The sequence below is a fragment of the Meleagris gallopavo genome, chromosome 30 (assembly GCF_000146605.3).
Source record: "Meleagris gallopavo isolate NT-WF06-2002-E0010 breed Aviagen turkey brand Nicholas breeding stock chromosome 30, Turkey_5.1, whole genome shotgun sequence".
Taxonomy (NCBI): Eukaryota; Metazoa; Chordata; class Aves; order Galliformes; family Phasianidae; genus Meleagris; species Meleagris gallopavo.
Genome location: NC_015040.2, coordinates 3,348,980 through 3,368,256, shown reverse-complemented (window position 1 = coordinate 3,368,256; position 19,277 = coordinate 3,348,980). Strand labels below are relative to the sequence as shown.

The following is a 19,277-nucleotide window of genomic DNA, read 5'->3' as shown; positions in this document are numbered from 1 at the left end:
CGCTCCGGCCGGTGCCTGCTAATTAGCGGCGGCTCGTTAGGGGCCTGGCAGCGGGCGTGGAATGAAGCTGCGCTGGAATTTCTAACGCGGAAAGCGACGCGATCGCTCTCTTGAACGATGCGCCCCGACAGCGGGCACGGCAACAGCGAGAACCGCCGGCAAAAACACCGGGATTTCAGCTGGCACCTCGCGACGGGAGCGGCTGTGCCCTGCAGGATGCCATCAGCAACCCGGCAACAGCTCCCAGCAGAGCCCTCCACGTTCAACGTCCTTACCATCCACTCCTTGTTATTATTTTGTAAACAATTCTCCGTGCTTCTCTCTGTTCCACCGGTCTCACAAAAGCCTCGCACAGCAGGAATTTATCCTCTTTATCCTCTCCTCGCAGGGTGCTTCCACCACCACCCCGTTGCAGTTACAACAGGTGCAGAAATTCAGCCACGGACCAAAAGGCTGTGGGATAAGGAGATGCACGTGGAGAAATGCAAACCCTGCTCGGGGCCAACCCTTATGGCAGCCCTTACCGAGCAGCTCCTCCCCGAGACGGGCAGCCTGTGTGCCAGCACACTGCTGGTTCATACAGCAGAAATTTCATCAAGGAGCTCACAATTAAAAGCAGTCAAATCGATAGCCATACACAGATCAAACGTTTGCTTTGCAAGAAGAGCAGGTTTAAGATGAAGGTTCTCCTGAAATGCTGACACAAATTCTCTCCGTGCTGAGGCAGCACAGGAACCTCAGAGCAACGCACTGGAGCAGCACAGCTGTGCTCTGCATCAGCCTCGGAGCAGTAATTGGTGCCAGTGCACCTCAATGACAACCTCAAGTGCAGCAGTAAGATTCCCTACTAGCAGAGACAAATAATCTCTCATAAATAGAAAACCCATCTGGGGAATTTTAAGTTGAAAAAATAGGAGTTGTAAGCCATCTGAAAGTCCCACGGCCGTTCTGGGAGAGTCATCCTGCCTTCAAGTTCTTTGGAACTTCTCTAATTGGTCTGGGGCAGCAAAGAGAAAACACAAACTCATTCCTCTCAGAGGTCTGAACAACACGTTCCCCTATTCTCACACTGACAGGGCTGGCTCCTTCTACGCCACTTGCTTTTATTGTTTACATTCTTAAGTCAATTTATCATGGCCCATCAAGTGGGTAATGGCTGCCCTGAGCACACAAGCCCCTTTCACATCTCGCTCAGACAGCTCCACAAAGGAAACATTCATTCAAGACTGGACCATGAATAACCCCTCATTGAAAAGAGCTGCTTGCTAAACAAGCCAAGAAAGGAGACAATGAGCTCTTTCAGAGCAATCACTGCGAGGTGGGCACAAAGGAAATGCCAGTTAGACGCATTTACAGTGTAGTATAAACCCCCTCTTCTCCCTCTCCCGAAAACGTTTTCCAAAAGATAATTCAAAAGATAAATCAAATATTGGAGTTCAGGAGGCCCCGCTGAGGGTTCCAGACGGACATCTGTTCTTCGTATCTCTGACACAACACAACCACCCGACACAAAAGGCAGCCTGAAACGCTGCACAGGAGTCGGAGGCATAATCACACAGTGCTCAATTCGTTACGTTCCATTGCACGTCAGGTGCAACAATCATCAAGTCCTCAGGAATGGCTGGGGACAAACACACTTCCACACGTATTGCAGGATGGATTTTGTTAAAGAAAGATCCAATGCTTTCCTGGCTCCAGGACATGAGATGTTGCATTTATCAACTTAAGATCAGGGCTGAGCCTATTACAATTGGATTATTTCTATTCTGGGGAAGCTTTCCCTCTCGCCAGCAGTAACCCCTACAGCTGTGCATGCTTCTTCTGGAGGGTGTTAACCTAAAAGGAGTCATTATCAGACTGAAAGAACAGCCGTAACTCAGGATTCACCCATGCACTGAAGTCTGATACTTGCAGTTACCCTTCACACTCTCCCCACAGGTATATCACCCTCAGGATAACATGACAGAGCTCAGCCCCAGAATGGAATTACTTCAGTTTCAGAATGTAAATTAAGGGGCACACAGATCCAGAAAAGGCTTTATTAGGAATGTTTAAGGTACAGTGTTGCAAACTTGATTCGCACTGTATTTTAAACAGAGTTGAAAACCCAAGAAGCCAGAACACAGGCTTTTTGGCTTCCAAGTTAGAGTAGCTACACATTATATACAAACTCAGCAATGGATTCCTGGATTGCAAGACCCTGCCACGCTGAGTTAAGCCAGACCGACTTGCAAAAGGCATTTTTCCATGTTACCAGAAGGGTTCTGAGTAACAACCCCACTTCCCAGGTACCACAGAGCAGGTCTGCTGGCCTGTTCTCTCCTCCTCACGCGCTGGGGGCATACTGCATGGCAAGTCGGTCAAAGTCATTCTCCTTCAAATCAGAAACAAAAATAAAATGAACAAAATTTCAAACTCTACAGCAATTCACTAAGGCAAAATGAATTCTAAAAAGCAAACTGTCTAGGTCTGTTCTCAATTATTTCAATTTGTTTCATTCTCCTTTCTCCATTATCTCCCTCTGCCCATCCCCTGAATTCTCTCTCATCCAGATTTCCTCTCTTTAAGCACAGCGTCCCACACTAACAAACAAGTTTGTAAGCTGGGTTAGATGTACCTCAAAGCATTTCTTTCCAGATGTAACCGAATTTGGAGTACACTCTGTTTATGTACTTTGTATACATACACTCAACCTGGACGTTGAGTATTTCCCAGCACATCTCACAAGGGCCAGAAAATTTGCTGGCAGTGATGAGACGCTGGAGAAAGAATATGGATCTGCCTGTTTAGAACTGTAGTCATGCTTACAGCAACTGATCCCTCTGCCCCATCCTCTTGCTGGTATGAGCCATTATAAACTCAGTTTCATATTGGAAAATAACGAGTACCTTTGCCTGATACTCCTTTATGAATGGATGATTTTTATGCGCATCCTTCAATTGTGACAAATAACGATTTGTAACCTGATGGGATGAAAAAGGGAATTTAAATACTGAAATAACATGAAGAAAAGCCAGAAAGTTTTAAAAAAAAATAATACTCCTATGACTTTGTTCTTAATGAGTGAAGAGCTGAATTCTTCAGGACTCAGAAAGTCAGCAGCCCCATTTAAAAAAATAAATCAGTAAGACCTTCCACAGCAGATTCAACAAAAAGAGAAAACCAAGCTCAGAACTTGGAGATTTCTTTCTCCACCCAGACTTTCCTCTACAGTAATACCACTGTCTACAACAGCTGCATTTCCAGACTTTATTGAATACTGAATATTTCCCCATGCCCCAAAACTCCAGAACTATTTTATTTTGTTAACTCTAATCCCGATGAGAACACAAGATTGCCAAAGTTATCACACACAGCAGGAACACACAACCTGTCCCCAGGCTGAGCTGCTTCTCGAGTACCATAAAATAAGCCTCACCTCTGGTGGTTTCCCCAGGTGTTGTGACAGGACAACAAAGTTGATCAAGGTCTCAGGATGGCCACTATCCTGGAAACAAAAACAATCACCTGTCTTTGTGACTTACCCCTACACAACTAAGTGTAACAACTGGCAGTGAAGAATTGACAAGCCCACAGCTCACTTTACTGGGACAGGTAAAGTAGAAGAAAAGGCAGTTATTAACAGCAACCACTCTTAGGGACATTTTCATAAGCATTAATGGTGAAGTTCCTTGCTGTTCTATCCGCTATGTATAAGAGAGATTTAGATTCAGGCTAATCTGCCTGGAAAAATCAGAAAGTACCTTGTCCAGTGCCTCCTGAAGTACTCCCTCTGCATCATCCCACTTGCCCTGAGCCATATAGCAGGCTGCCTGCCCATTAAGCAGGAGGAGAGTGGAGGAGCATTTGTCTGCCATCTCTTGGAAGATGTAATAGGCATCTTGTAACTTCTCACCACCCTGCAAAAGGAGGACACAACATGCAGTTTCACTGTGTATGTTAAGAAGGCTGTATACGCTTTCTGTGGTTGAGGAAAGGGGCCATGAAGTTAATTTGAAGGGTAACAAAATGAAATGAGCTGTCGTCATTCACATAATCTCCTCTAACATGAGAGATCACTGTAAGACTACAGATGAAAGAAACACAAAAACATTCAATACTAAGAGCCACTGAAATGATCAAAAGATCAAGGTTTTCATTCAAAGAGAAAAAAAAAACATTTCAAAAGAACCACTTCAGAACACCGATTTAACGTCTGGAAGAACATCATAATATAATAATGTAATAAAAGATTATGAAATGAGATTTTGTAATTAAACCCAGGTACAGACACCTGGCTTTTCAGAATGTTCCATCTTCAGAAAGGTTCTAGATGCAGCAGCTTACACTGACTAGAGGGTGAGAGTTTCCCTAGAGAAAAATATGATCTGAAAGAAAACTTAGCCACACGCTTTTGTAGGGCCACTGCGATGTACAAAAATTTAATAACAAGACAAAAAGAACACTAAAAAACTCCTAATAGTATTGTAACAGGTTACTGCATGCATACCTTGGAATTTACTGAATTTCAGGAGACTGTTTGGTTTCAAACGTCTGACAACCGGGCTACCAGACATGTGTTTATGGCTGATTATTTGAAGCTCTTTGTTACAATACAGCTTCTTGCCAACCAGTTCAGACACCAAAAGGCTTAATGAGATATGGTAACTGGGCAAAAGGCCAATTTCTATCTCTGCAGAGGCAGATTTCCTTGAATGGGAGAGCTGATTAAGACCATTTTATTACACTGAAACTGAGTTTAGGTAGTACTGTCCTGTTACACATGGGATTTGCTTCAAAACAAAACAAAACCACCAAAAAAAAAAAACAACCCACACACACCAAAAACTGCATGCTTTTCTGAAAGCATGATGTGAAAACAGGAATCATGAACTAGGCACAGAGTCTTGTCTGAGTGCTGTTTCTCAGGTACTGTAGGCCAGGGATACTCACTATAGCCAGGTTCACCCAGGCAGTAGCCAGCTGAGTGAGGGTCGCATCTTCATCTTGCTCCTGCATCTTCTTAAGTTCCTTGCTGCAGATGCAAAAGTGGGAGTTGCATAAAAGGAACACAAGGCCTGTCTCACAGTTCCCTAAGGCACAAACAGAAAGCTGTAGTTTCCTTTGTCAAGCTCTTTCACCTCAATAGCAAAACAGCCACGGCAAACTGCTAACAAGGCATAATTACCTCCTAATGTTTTACCAAGACAAGCTGTGAAAGAGCTCCATTTTACTTCTTTAAAGGAAAGAAGAAACCCAGGCCCAGAGATTCAAACCACCTTATGCTCACTATTCAGAAACAACAGGACACAAACTTACTCACCGAGCCAGATCAAGTCTGTCAAGCTTTAGAAGAATCTGGATCATCATCGCCATGCTGCAATGAACAAAAGCAAATCAACTGTAGTGATGGCGTGTTTTACTTGTGCTACTACTGATTCCTTGTGCTTTGCTCAGGAGCCTGCTGTTTAAAAGAGATGCACTACCCATGCCAGGGCCAAGGATCTCTACAGAGGCAGCCAACAAAACTGGCAGTGCTCACAGCAGGACTCAAAGCAGGGAAGCTTCCAGCTGCTCTCCTGGTGTACAGCCATGGTGCTCACTTCAGCAGTTCCGAATACACACAGATCAATAAACCGATTCTTAGGTTTCACAAGGGAGCAATAGATTTTACATTGTAGGCTGTGTACCGTATCACTTACTACTTTAAAGGCAAACCTCTAAACAGTCACTCAATGGTTTTAAGGCTCTTCTGAAACAAGCCAAACCTTGGACATTTCTATTACAACTCTCCCTAGATAAGAGATTTTGCTAACACACTCCTCAGAAATGCCAGATCAAGTTACACTTACCATTCCAAACTTTCCCCTTGATGTAGAGTGCGGAGAGCTGCGTCAGGATTTTTGTCATGGAAATAGATCGAAGCAGCCATCAGCAAGAAAGTGGTATTGGCCACATCAACACTTTTTGCCATTTTTTTGTCCAAATCAGCAACAATCGCATCTCTGTAACAGTGTGGGTGAGAATATAGAAATGTTTAAAATGCCTTGCCATCAGAAAGCCTACCTCTTTGTGGCAAAACCACAGCCACGCATAATAAAAACCATGCTTCTACAAACTTCCCACATAGTAACACATTCCCTGTCAGACAGTTTGATTTCCAGCTTATTATCAGGCTTACCTTTGACTCTCATTTGAAAGATATTCTGCAAACATCCGCACTGCTTGGAGTTCAGGACTGGCATTGGTTTTAATTTCATCCAGTACAACACCATATTTTCTCTATTAAAGATAAAGAAGAAAACCTAGAATTATCAGCCAGTTGTGTAACTGGGCTCAGATTCACAACCTGCCCAACTCCAGCCCCGCAGTCAGATTATTCTGCTGCAAACCCATTGTCTGCAGACTCACCTGGGCAATGTAGGCTCTGAACAAGAAAACGTCCCTCTCCGCTTCCTTCTCAGGGCTAGACGGCTGAAAGGAGGACAAGAAACAAGAACTCTTCTCAGCAACCCGTACACCAAAACCAACAGGAGGCAGCCAGGACACTCACGAAACCTTCTCCCTTTCGAAAATAGCCCGAGCCGTGACGGGCGAGGCCAAAGGGCGCTCGGGGAGTCCGCGCCGCCAGCACCCGGTGCGGCTGAGAGGAGGCAGCCCCACGGAGAGGCACCGACTCTGGGCCGAGGCACACCATGGGCACCCTCCGAGCCGCCCCTACCTTGATCCGCTGCGCCTCGTTGATGGCGGCCTGGTAAGCCCCGATATAGAAGCTGTTCTTCACGTCAAAAAGCTCATCCGCCTCTCCGCCCTGCCCGGCGGGACCCGCGCCCGCCCCGGCCGCCATTTCCCCGCTCCAGACACGTCTCCGGAAGCGGCTGAGCCCCGAGGGCTGCCGGGAGCCGCCGTCTCCATGGAGACTTCAGCCTCAGCCAATAATCACGCGAGGAGGATGTGACGTCATCACGGCGCCGGAAACAGCTGCCGAGCAAGGCGGGCGAGGTGGGGCCAGCAGGAGGCAGCCAATGAGAGCGCGAAAGCGGCCGGAAATCACCGTGGTTGAGTGAGCAGCAGCATGGCTGCGTTCCGGGAGCTGGGATTGGCTCCATGGCTGGTGGAGCAGGCGCGACAGATGGGGCTGAGCCGGCCTACGCCCGTGCAGGCCTCCTGCATCCCGCCAATACTGCAGGGTGAGTGCGGTCCCGCCGTCCCCCATCGTCCCCCATCGTTCACCTTCTCCACTCTTTCCCTCCCCGCTCCCACTTAGGCCGTGACTGCCTCGGCTGCGCCAAGACGGGTAGCGGGAAGACGGCAGCTTTCGTGCTGCCGGTATTGCAGGTGCTCTCCGAAGATCCCTATGGCATTTTCTGCCTGGTACTAACGCCCACCAGGTATGGAGCAGCCCCGGGAGTCCCCTGCCTGACGTCCGGTGTCCCCGCTCCCCCCGCTTAGCCCTACCCTCCCTGCAGGGAGCTGGCCTACCAGATCGCCGAGCAGTTCCGTGTGCTGGGGAAGCCGCTGGGCCTGAAGGACTGCGTGGTGGTGGGCGGCCTGGGTGAGTGGCACTGAGACACCAACACAGGCAGGCTGGGGACGAGCAGAATGGCCAGCTTGCTTCTCCATGCTGATGTGTCCATGTCCTTCCTCTTTGAAGCTGGTAGAAGCCAGAGAGATGTTTTCCAGCCACGCACACTGCGTGCTTATAGGGTTCAATCTCCTGTAACACGGCTGCATGTTTCTCACTGCAGACATGGTGGCACAGGCCCTGGAGCTCTCCCGCAAACCCCACGTTGTCATCGCGACACCTGGCAGGCTGGCGGATCATCTTCGCAGTTCCAACACTTTCAGCCTTAAAAAGCTCAAATTCTTGGTAGGCAGATTTTTCATTCTTTTTAAATATTCTTCCCCACTTTTTAAGGCTTTTTATTTTGTAAGAACACTTGCAGATGATCTCATTTATTTGTGGCTGTGTCTAGGTTTTGGATGAGGCTGACCGGTTGTTGGAGCAGGGCTGTGCTGACTTCACGGCAGACCTGGAGGTGATTCTGGAGGCTGTTCCAGCACGCAGGCAGACGCTGCTGTTCAGCGCCACGCTGACCGATACACTGAATGAGCTGAAGAGCCTGGCCATGAACAGACCTTTCTTCTGGGAGGCTGCATCCGAGTACGTGCGTCTCTGCTCTGCCACATGTGGGATCCTGCTTTTTCTCTGTTATCTCCTTACTGTATCTTACATCTTTTGTGTTCCATTTTCTCTTGCCAAAGCTGTGGATTTCAGTGCTTTACTGTCCCTTCCCAACAGGGTGCGGACAGTGGATGAACTGGACCAGCGTTACTTGCTTGTACCCGAAGCAGTTAAGGATGCATACCTTGTCCATTTAATCCAGACCTTCCAGGATGAACATGAAGACTGGTCTATTATTATTTTTACCAAAACCTGCAAGTAAGTGGAATTTTTCCTAGCGATGGCTTTTGCTGTAGAGGTGCTTTTGCGATTCTAATTCAGATTCCAAATTCCTACTGTACTGCTGTTAAGCTGTGCTGGTGTTTGCTTTCTCAGTCTGTACTGCAATTTGGTAGAAGAGCACCTTTTTTTGAGCAGCCTGGGACTGAAGGGCCACTTGGAAATGTAGCATGCTGGAAGGTCAAGCTACTTGTACTTCCCTGCAGCCACCTTTCCTTTTGCTGATGGGTAATACTGGAAAGTGGTGGAGAAGAGTCTGCTCTCCTGTGCTGTTCATTCCTTCAGGTTGCTCACATTGCTGGGGACTGAGGTGTGTCCTGGTGACATTCCCCTGAGTCAATGGGAATCCAGTCACCCTCTCAGGGGTGAGCAAGTGAGGAGTGGATGTCCTGTACCCTGCTCTGTCACAGTGCTTCAGTAACTAAGCACACTGTGGTAATTTTAGTGTGAGGGCTTCCAGGAATCCCAGCTCTGTCTTGATCAGTCAGCTTTCTGTTTGCCTGGTGTATTTTGATTTTTTTAATTGTATTTTTTTTTCCTTTTAAGGGAATGTCAAATCTTGAATATGATGCTTAGAAAGTTCAGTTTTCCTTCTGTAGCTCTGCATTCTATGATGAAACAGGTGAGTGATGGGACAAGTGTGGGAGGTGGGTGCTTCTAGCTGGATCCCTGAGCCAAACAGCAATCTGGGTCAGCTCCTGTGGGTCACAACGTCCCTAATTCAGGATTCTTCTTTTCCAGCGGCAACGATTTGCAGCTTTAGCAAAGTTCAAATCCAGCATCTTTAAGATTCTTATTGCTACAGATGTTGCTGCCAGGTAAGAGAAAACTGCAGTTTCTGTTGCCAAAGGCCTTGACCCTGCTTTTAAAGCATCAGAATTACTGTGGAGATTAGGGTGAGTTTAACAAGAGAGCTTTAAACTCTGCCTGTGGAGGTAGGACAGGATTGTTCGTTTACCATTACAGAATATCTCTAAGCTGTGTTTTGGAGCCCGTTTGTAGGCAATATAGTTATGATCCTGTCTTCTTGTACTGCCTCAGGTGTGTGTATTCTAGCAGGAGAGTGATTTCTACAGAGCTTAGTTTGTTCTCTTGGTCCAGGAGAGAATATCAGGTGACATGTATGGTAGGTCCTCCCTTTCTGTGATTGTTGGAGAGTTGCATGATATGAGAATTTGTCCTAGAATAGCTTCAGCTTATTAATAAACACTCTGTTTATGAGAATATTAGGCTCTTGGACAAAGCAAAGATCAGGAACTTAGATTTTATATATTAAGTTTATCAGCTTCTGTTCTCTCTCCCTGCATTGCAGAGGCTTGGACATTCCTACTGTACAAGTTGTCATCAACCACAACACTCCAGGCCTGCCAAAAATCTACATTCACCGGGTTGGCCGGACAGCCCGTGCAGGTGAGTGGGGCAAACTGCACCCCTTGCAGCAGTGCTGCAGCTGGCTAAAACTGGATTTCAGTGCTGGGACTGTGCCCTGAATGAATGTGAGAAACCTTTGCAGCAGCTGCAGTACAGTCTTCAGTCAATGCCAAGTCTACTCAGATTGCTGGCTCAGCATGGTGCTTTAAGATTGCAAGGATAGCTTATCTTGTGTCTGATCTGCACCAATACTTAACTGCTTTTTCAGAGCAAATAAAGACCCTTTAGAGCATCCTGTCACCATAATGTGCTAGGTTGACTCATGGAGATGGATGGAATTTGGCATGGATTAGGCTTCCTTTCCCTCTGCTTGTCTCAGGATTCGTGTGTCACTGTGTTTTCATCATGCAGGTCGGAACGGAATCTCTATTACAATGGTGACACAGTATGACATCCATCTTGTACACGCTATCGAGGAGGAGATCAGTAAGTGGGGAACATTAATACTACTAAAGTGCAGAATTGTTTTTGTGACTGTGATACTTGCAGCCTGGATTTTATCAACCGGGATGTATGGTTCAGAACAGCAGCATAAAAATGGTTTCCCTTTCCTGTGTAGCCAAAGATCAGAAAGGAATAGGAGCACTTGAACCTCCATCAGTTTTGTTCTTGCTGTTTCTACTGGAGGAGGAGCTGCCTGTTGAACATATTTTGTAGCCTTTTTATTAAAGCAGACAGCTTTTGTCTTACTTCCTGGCTACTGTATGCTGAGGTGAATGAAAAGAACAGATTTCATCCTTTTTTTAAGGAAATAGACCCAATAAATGCAACATCTTTTACTACGGGAATTGCAGAAGGGAGGATGTAATCCTTTGTTGTGGGCCTGCAGAAGTGACAACGATCATAACTTATGACAACAAGTCTACTCATAGTCAGTGAAACTATGTAGATTACTTGCTAGTTGAGAACCTGCCTCTGGATTTCATAACCAACCATGTATGTAAATGTCTCATCCTGATTTAGAACTGAAGCTGCAGGAGTTTTCTGTGGAAGAGAAATTGGTGCTTGACATTCTTAACCACGTGAATGTTACAAGGAGGGAGTGTGAAATAGTAAGTGTGCAAACATGAAGCTCCTTTGTTCAGAGGACAGGAAATCTTAGGCAGCCAAGAGATTCGCTGTTGACTAATATCAGGTTCTGTATATGCAGGTTTTCTTTTGAGCACATAATTCAGAATTTTTGTTCCTTTTTCCAGTGGAAGCACTTAAATATTTGCCATGGTGGTGGGGGTTTTGTTTGAGTTTTCTTCCCTAAGTTAGCTCTATTACTGCACATTTCTGAGCATTTAGTGCTGCTGAGTGTTGGGGCTGGAGGCTGGTAGCTGGGGGAAGGACTGCAAGCTACCAAATGTGCGCATGCTGCTGAGATTCTGCTGACTGAAGCAGGACTGCTTTTCTCTGTGTCAACTCAGTGCTTGGATACTGATTGCTCTGCTGTATTTTTTCTTTGACAGGAACTGGAGTACATGGATTTTGACGAGAAGAAAGAAATAAATAAGCGGAAACAAATGATCCTTGAAGGAAAGGTGAGAGTTGCTGCTATATAAACAGTTTTGATCAGTAGCTGGTATAATGCTCATGACATGGAAAAGAAATGACAGTTCCTGCCTCACTGCTGTGATGCATCTGCCTCTCCCCTCCTCTTTGGGGTGGTGAAATTTATCTTAAAGGACAACTGATACTGAAAAGTATGTTGGAACAGTGTCTGACTTCAGCAACCCCCTCAGCCATGGCTTTGAAAGCAGAGTGGGCATCCAGCAAAGGCAAGGAGCTGGCACTGTCCCTGTGCATATCACTAGTGTCCTGGCATTTGCCATTGCAGGATCCAGATCTGGAGGAAAAAAGGAAGGCAGAGTTGGCCAAGATCAAGAAGAAAAACAATAAATTCCGTGAGAAGGTCCAGCAGACACTGCAGGAAAAAAAGCAACTGCAGATGAAGAGGAAACTACAGAAGAAAATGGAGAAAATGGAGCGGCGGAACAAAATGCATGCTAAGGAAGAGAAATAATGTCCTTGGCCTCCCACTGATGGAGGAAGTGTGGGAGCTCTGCTGGTTGGCTCGGACTGCCCTGGTGTTGCTGCTGCTTTGGGAATACTGGGATCCAAGAGTTTTTATGTGGACGCTTTGACCTGAAACCATTGTTGGAGAGTATGGGGAAGTGGATGAGGGGAGAAGGACACTTTGATAAACTGTCCCCATTACTTTTCCTCTCTGTGTAGTGCTGCTGGGTGGGGCCTTTCCTGACAGGCTCAGTCAATCTCCTGAAAGAATGTCTTTCTCAAGAGTATGTTTCCTTCCTCTGGTAAAGGAGAGGCCAGACCAGAATTCTTGGTGATACAAAGGGAAATAAAGATTCTCTCTCTTCCCCTTCATTCAGTCAGTTTAATTTCCCTTTCACGGGCTGGTGCTTGCCACTCACAGTTGTTTATATAAACGGATTCTCCTCTGAGCCAGAGACTAAAAATAAATTGACAGGATGAGCTCAGCCTGTCTGTACCATGGTCCAGGTTTTTCTGAGAGGAAAATTTCCTGGAACACATGGAGAGGTTGTATTGTGTGGCTGGTCCTGGGCAAGCCTCGTAATAATTCTGCTTTATATGTTTAAGTGGCACTCTTGCCTCTGATTGTCTGCCTCAGCTCCAGGCCAGCTTATCCATGGGGACAGCAGAGTTGCAGTTCGCTCAGTGACCTGGGCTTCTGGGGACTCCTGTTTCTGCAGACGATCAGTTCAAAGCTCTGTTCAGGTTTCACCCTTAGTGCCTTCTTTAATGTTCAGAACTTCCTCTAATTTGAGACTGAAGAACTGTTATTTCTACCCTCTGGCTTAACAAAAATAATTTCTCTGGTCAGCATCCAAATAAATAGTTCTGCAACAAGCGACTGGACATTTGACCTTCTTCAACGCATGCAAGTGTTGTTGTGGGAGCTTACAGGAGAGGAGCAGTACCTTTTGTGGATAAATGGTTTGGAGATAAAAATCAGTCTTATTTCAATAGGCTGGATGAGTACCGAGCTTCTTGTAGGTGTTAAAGTCCTCAGCCCCTTTATGCAATCTGAGCCCAGCTCCTTTTCTGGGAGCACGCAGACTCCTGGGGTGCTTTTGCCTGCCTTGAGTGATGTCTCGCAGAGGAAATCTGGTATTTCCTTCAAGAAAACTCCCACAGCCATGCACAGCAGAGCCCCGTGGTGCATTCATACCATGCAGGAGCACAGCATTGACAGAGACTTGAGATGTACACGTCCACCTGTCTGCCTTGTGGCTGGTGTGGGATGAGACGGGTGTGGTACTCGAGTTAAGAGATGCCTGAACTGCATTACTGGCTTTGTCCCCTTGGGTGCCCTCCAGGAAGGAAAAAGCACTCAATAGTCTGTCTTGTATCACAGCTCACTGTCACTACTGGCAGCTGCTGCAGTAGCAGCAGCAAATAGGTTTGTATCAGACTGATGCTTTCTGAATACTAAATGCTTCTACAGCCTCGTGCATGCTAATTTGTGGAGCAAGCCTATTAGCTGCAGATTAAAGAGACATCCTCTCTGGGACAGGCTGCTCTTGCCTTCCTGGAGGGGGTGCTGATACTGCTTTTGAGTGTCAGTTGCTCCCCTCCTCCTCTTGCAAACCCTTCTTAACCTGTCTGAAGTCTCTTTGCTTCATCCTGGTGGGGGGTTTCTCTGTTCATCTCCTTCCAGCAGAATGTGACATGTGGAGTTTGATCAAGGCTCTTGTCTTAAAGCTTTATTCAAAATTCCTTTTAATATATCTCTTGTCTTTCTTGAGCAGCCTTCTCTATGAAGGTAAGATGTGCTGGCAGTAAGAGCTCTCTGTAGTGCTGCCTAGATGTTCTTGCTGTAGTCAGTCCTGGGAGTGGCCAAGTAGAAAAAGGGATTGCTATGTCAACTGGGACGTAGAAAGAAGCCTTAAATTCCCAGAGTATAATTTACATCTGGCTAAAGGACATTGGGTGATAGTGACGTTCCTGTATGTGCTGTCATTACTGCCCTCCAAGGATATTTTGTTCTGAGGTTTCCAATCATCATCATAAGCTTTTGGGATCCCCCAAGAATATAATGACCTGCTTCTCTTAACAGGCTAGATTGTTTCTTGGCTGTAAATCTGCCCTCCTTTGTAGACAGATCCCCTTCCTGTTCCCCCAAGCAGGCACTTGCTACACTTCCCTGTAAGTGCCGTGCAAGAATCGGCCATGGAATGGCTGTGTCTCAGCACAGCTGCAGTGCACAAGCTCCCCAACTCTGGGAGGGTTTCCCTGGCTGAGTTGCTATGGAAACCCTTTTCGATTCAGCATCTCAGATTCTGCCTTCTCTCACCCAGATCATGTATGGCTGCTGAACGTGGCACTGGGGCGTGGGCTGTGCCAGGTGTGTGCAGTGGGACAGTCCTGCTCTATGCCATCCTGCCTTCTTCTCCTGTCTTGTCCAGGTGTAAAAAGCACGTACACCTCCAGCTCCTACCTTGTTCTGACAGTTCTGTGCAGCCTATATGCTGATGGGTCCGTAGCCAAGAATGATTGTTTTGTGAGTGGTTTAGGAAGTATTTCCCTGTTCCTGGAATATTTATTGAGGAGGATATATTTGAGGAGTGCTTCCCACAAGTTGTGCAGGGAGGTGGGAAATGCCATCTCCTTTAAACAGCAATGCAGGGATCCTCCCAAAGTGAGATGTACAGTATTTGATCAATGCTCCGCCATGGCAGTTCTGCCAAACAAGGAAATGTGGATGTGGAGACAGGTTTAGGGATGCAGCAGTCACCTTCAGGAGCTGGCATTCCCTTCATATATAGATACTGCATTGAGCAGGAAAGCTCTGGACTTCTGTGGCAAAGGAAAGACTGTAATTAAAGAGACTTCGGGCTGGGCTTCAGATTTATCTTTGCTGAGACAGCAGAGCTGCACTGGAGTTTGTTTCAGCTTTGCTGCTGCTGGCTGCAGGTGCAGCCATTTCCAGCTGCCAGCCAACACACTTCCCTCTGGCCAGAAACCTGCCATTTTCCGAGAGAAGATATATGCCACCCAGAGGCAGCATTAGCCTGATGCTGCAAGGGTCTGCCCAGCACTACTGATTCTCCTTCAGGCAGGATTTGCTGCCCTTACACTGGGCTGAACCATCTCATGCCTTTGTAGGGGCTGCACTTGGTGCACCATCTCCACGAGCATTTAATACAGCTCTACTTTCATGTGGGTTCTCTGAGCTGTCCTGACATCTCGCTGGGTCAGCGTACGCTGTCAGCTGCTGCTTTACCTTTGGATGTTCTTTGTGAACACAAGCTCAGCTGTTTTAAAAGCCTTAAAAAAAGCTGCTTAACAAGCTTTCCTACCAGAAACAGCCTTCTCCCCCGGGGGAGCCCTGCCAGGTTAGCCAGTAGATGGCAGTTTCTGTGCTCTGGACACGCTGCTGCCTCTGGTTCTTGTTCAGAGGAAACACAGCACAAGGCCTCCTGGCTGGGTAGCTGGATATTAAAGATTTAGTTTAAGAAAACATGGAGACAGTGAGGGAATAGGGCTGCCCTGTACCCGAGCCTGGCTCATGCAGCAGGCCAGCCCCAGCTGCCTGGTGCTGCTAGAAGGATTATCCTGGGTCAGTGCAGCAAGCCTTGGCATTTTCCCATTACTTGCCGGGCAGGTCTGATCCTGTATCCCTGCAACACTCCATCACAGTTTTGGCATCCTCTCCATTCTAGGGCTCTTCTGCTAGACAGACCTTTGCAGTTTCTTCACTGAAATTCCAAATCCTCCCTTACTACCTACCTTACTACTGAGGGTAAGCATAGATTCCTGTTGTAGGATACTGAACTTCCCAGTGTCACTCTTGCACTCCCAAGCCCAAACATCATAAGCTGTACCACTTTTAGACATAATAGACCACATGAGAGGTGGCATTAATGCCAACAGCTTGTAGACTCAAAACAGTGTTTTCATCTGCCCATAACAAGGTCAGGACTTTAGGATCTCCAACCAGTAAAGCTACAGGGAAATTACTTTTCTCACATGTGCCTTTTTCTGTCTGTTGTATGACAGGATTTGAAACCCTGCTAGCTTGCTACCGGTGGAAACATAAGACAGAGCCTAAGACAGCATCCTCTCTCATTTGCTGTTTTACCAGCACTTGGGAAAAATAAGCCTGTAGCGGCATGAAGAGAGTAGTGAGGCAGAGGGACTGCTCTGATCTCCCTGGGGCACACAGGTGTTACAAAAAAAAAAATCTGCAAGGTGGGGTACTTAAGAAAGGGATGAGAATTCACATTTGTGGCAGCCCATGCAAATCCCAGCGACCTATAATAAAAGTGGCTCTAGGAACAGTCAGTGCTGCAGAGCCATTCGCTCCACACCCCGGGGACAAACCTGATACCAGCCTCCCATTCCCTTCCACCTGGCAACTCCCTACATTGAAGTTGACAGCAGCATCTGAGGAAATTGAATTTGGTTTCTTTGATTCTCACTCCCCAGGCTTGTGCTTAGCTGGGGAACTGAGAAGCTGTGAACACTGAATCAGCTGTGAAGTGACTGAAATGTGAAAATGTTGCTCCTTTAGATTACCTGTTGCTAGAGCTGACACATCTATTGTCTGGAGTGTTGTTCTTACTGTAAGTGTCTCATTTCCAGAATGATTCCAGCTGCTGCTTTCTTGGTAGGGTGGTGGGAAGCTGATGGAGGAGGTAGGACCTTGTGCAGAGATGATTAGTGCTGTAGCTCATGTTCTTTTCCCTTGGAGCAGAGACTGCCTTTACACACCACAATCTAATAACGACAATAATTATAAATTACTCTGGGAAAGGAGACTGTGAAGCTCACTAGAGTTTGGGGCTTTATTATGTGCTTGTGGACATCTTCCAAAACACACATTTAATTGCCTTCTCTGGTGCACACAGAAATTGTCTTCCAGTGCCTGCATGTGGCTGGGCGGGGGTGGGGGGCTACACATTCACAGAGGATGCTTGTCTGTGCTGTCAAGTGTTAACAGACAATCTCTGAACTAAAAATAACCTCCCTTCCAAGTAACAGACCATCTGATTTCTGTATCCCAGCCCAGATACAGGGAGCTCAAAGGGGTTGGGTCACCTATTTTGGTGCTATTTAATCACCAATTCCCCCAAGTCCGATCCTTTGGCAATTTAAGACAAAGTGCCTAGCTGCTTCCCCTCCAGCAAGAATTTGCTTCAGTGTGCTCTCACAAAAATACAGGTATGGAAGTCAGTATGTTAAGCAGCTTTGCTATGAGATTACCTAAAGCCCATCACACATTATCAAGGGGGCTCTATGGCATTATTTTGGAAAGATTTTACCTCCTTCATAATCACTCACAGACTTAAGGTATTAACCAGCCCACCCTGTGCTGGCCTTTCCTTCCCTTGGCTTTTCAGGCACCTTGTAGATGCCAGTAATTGAGGTCCAACAGCCCTGTGGGAAGGTTGATTACTTTATAGAGGAGAAATGAAAGCCTGGAAAGACAAGGGAGTTTGCAGAGAGTGGTGGTCTGGCATCCTGACTGCCAGGCCTGCTGAACGCCTGCACTGGACTTGCATTCCTGTTCAGCCTGGGAGGCCTCTATTAGCATCTGTCAGATGGAGTTTGCATTAGACGTCCTTTTTCTGAGGCTCTATTATTGGCTTCATTTCCTCTTGCAGAGCTGGCCACAAGGGCCTTGTCTCAGGTCCACGTTCAGAGCAGATCAGACTCATTGCTACTGCTCCTCAGAACCTCGTGCCAGGAGAGCATGGCTGCAACATTGTTCGTCTGCATCTTCATCTCACGTGAACCATTTTCCCCATCTTCTCTTTATTAATGTTCTGCCTAGGTTTTCTATAAATAATTAAGAACCTCATTTGCTAAAAGAATTAGGTCTCTCAAGGTACCTGCAATCAGTAGCATTTTTCCTCCAGCAAGGAAGCAACTGTTATTTAGTTCCTGACAGTAATTGTTATTGTGAGACAGAAGCAAACAAACTGCAGTCTTGCCATTCAAAACTGGCTTTTGTAACACAAGATTCTCTTCTTTTGAAGCAAGAGAAGCATAAACAGGGAACGGGTGAGGGCTGGAAAGGGCATGGTGAGGATGTGTTAGAGGGCTGTTGTTCTGGAACACTATGGGATTCCTTTTAAAGGCTCATAGAATGGGGCAGATGGAATTAGTGCTTTGCTGCTATCTTATCTCCAGTAGATCTGCCTCATCGCTAACTGCAGATTTAGGGCATTTGTGGAAATAGATGGTGATGAATGGGTTTTCATTAGTTTAGAAGAGGGAAGACTGCAAAGGAAAGTGCCTCCCAGAACCATCCATCACCCTGCCCTGCAATGCCTCAGTAAAAGACTTTTAACAAATGCTGAGCACAGGACAGATCTCATAAAAAAGCCACTATTCAGATCATTCTGGCAAGGAAGAGAATTGCATCTAGTACCCGTGGGGAAGTGTCTAAAGTAAAATGACCTCTGTTCCTGGTTCTTGACAATGGAAGTGCAAGGAAGCGCAGTGAGTGTGACTACAAGAAAAAGCAGGGCACAGCAAATGCATGCAAAGTACTGCTGGCCTCAAGGTATGCCGTGTGCAGGGATGCACGTCCTGCATCCTACCATGGAGCTGGCAGCTGGGCAGCTCCAAGTTTCAAGAGGCAGACAGCACTGAGTATGGCAGGCTTCAGCTTAAGGGCATACAATACATGTAGGACTAGAAGAGACTTAATAACATAAGAGCCAGTTCTTACCCTGCACTGCTGCCTGACCCTGGTCAGGGCAGGTCCTGGGGGAAAGCAGCAGACAGCAGGTACTCTCTGAAGCACCATGCTGCAGCTTGCATCTGCCTCTCTCCCACTCAGTCATGCAGCAGCTTGACTCTCTTGGTCCTCTCCCTCAGCAGAGCTGACTCACCCAGGTGTGGCAGGCTGGCCAGGTCAGCCCTGATCAATGAGCAGTACAACACAGCCATGGGCTCAGATGCAGAGCACGGGCAGAACTATGAAATGGTCACTGGCCAAATTCAAGAATCTGTATCCAGCTCTACCTTGTGGGTCGCAGCCATGGAAAAGAAGTGTGAGAGAGCAGAGACAACCAGAATGTAAACTTTTGCTTACTTTTTCTTTCATGCTCCAAGCCCCACCTCCATCACCCCGTATTACAGTAACAGATGCAGACAAAACACACCTTTCTTGGAGCTGATCTCTATTTCAAAGAAGGCTGCTCCTGTTGGAATAAAATGTGAACACTGGCATGGGTTGTGTACACAAGTCCCCAGAGAACTTTGCCAGCCAGCTTACTTTCTTCCCTTCTTAAATACCCCGAAACAAATATTATTACAATAGCTCCACCCCTATACAGTTGTGAGAACACTTCATGCAAAACAAAATAAAATAGAAACTAATAGCAACAAAAACAACAGAAGAATAATTAAAAAAAAAAAA

At 46.6% G+C, this 19,277-nt stretch overlaps 3 protein-coding genes across 3 annotated transcripts in view; 1 reads left to right on the top strand and 2 right to left on the bottom strand.

Moving 5' to 3' along the window:
* The window catches only part of CERS1 (ceramide synthase 1), a 12,475-nt gene extending 12,009 nt beyond the window's left edge, over positions 1 to 466 (bottom strand). The window contains exon 1 of the mRNA XM_031557146.1: positions 276 to 466. Coding sequence (XP_031413006.1) covers positions 276 to 278 — 3 coding nt within the window. The 5' untranslated portion in view covers positions 279 to 466. The remainder of the gene's footprint in view (positions 1 to 275) is intronic.
* A 1,559-nt stretch (positions 467 to 2,025) lies between these two features.
* On the bottom strand, positions 2,026 to 6,864 carry COPE (COPI coat complex subunit epsilon). The gene is made up of 10 exons (XM_003213287.4): positions 6,701 to 6,864; positions 6,391 to 6,453; positions 6,161 to 6,261; positions 5,832 to 5,984; positions 5,303 to 5,356; positions 4,933 to 5,014; positions 3,744 to 3,899; positions 3,419 to 3,487; positions 2,889 to 2,963; positions 2,026 to 2,374 (listed from the first exon to the last, which is right to left on the bottom strand). Exons 1-10 carry the CDS (start codon positions 6,824 to 6,826, stop codon positions 2,327 to 2,329), a joined length of 927 nt encoding a protein of 308 aa, XP_003213335.1. The 5' UTR covers positions 6,827 to 6,864; the 3' UTR covers positions 2,026 to 2,326.
* Positions 6,865 to 7,010: 146 nt separating this feature from the next.
* On the top strand, positions 7,011 to 12,755 carry DDX49 (DEAD-box helicase 49). Its single transcript, XM_010725042.3, has 13 exons — positions 7,011 to 7,169; positions 7,247 to 7,370; positions 7,449 to 7,534; positions 7,728 to 7,849; positions 7,956 to 8,143; positions 8,282 to 8,422; positions 8,990 to 9,065; positions 9,185 to 9,261; positions 9,756 to 9,853; positions 10,226 to 10,300; positions 10,838 to 10,926; positions 11,329 to 11,400; positions 11,697 to 12,755. Exons 1-13 carry the CDS (start codon positions 7,055 to 7,057, stop codon positions 11,880 to 11,882), a joined length of 1,449 nt encoding a protein of 482 aa, XP_010723344.1. The 5' UTR covers positions 7,011 to 7,054; the 3' UTR covers positions 11,883 to 12,755.
* The last annotated feature ends 6,522 nt before the right edge of the window (positions 12,756 to 19,277 follow it).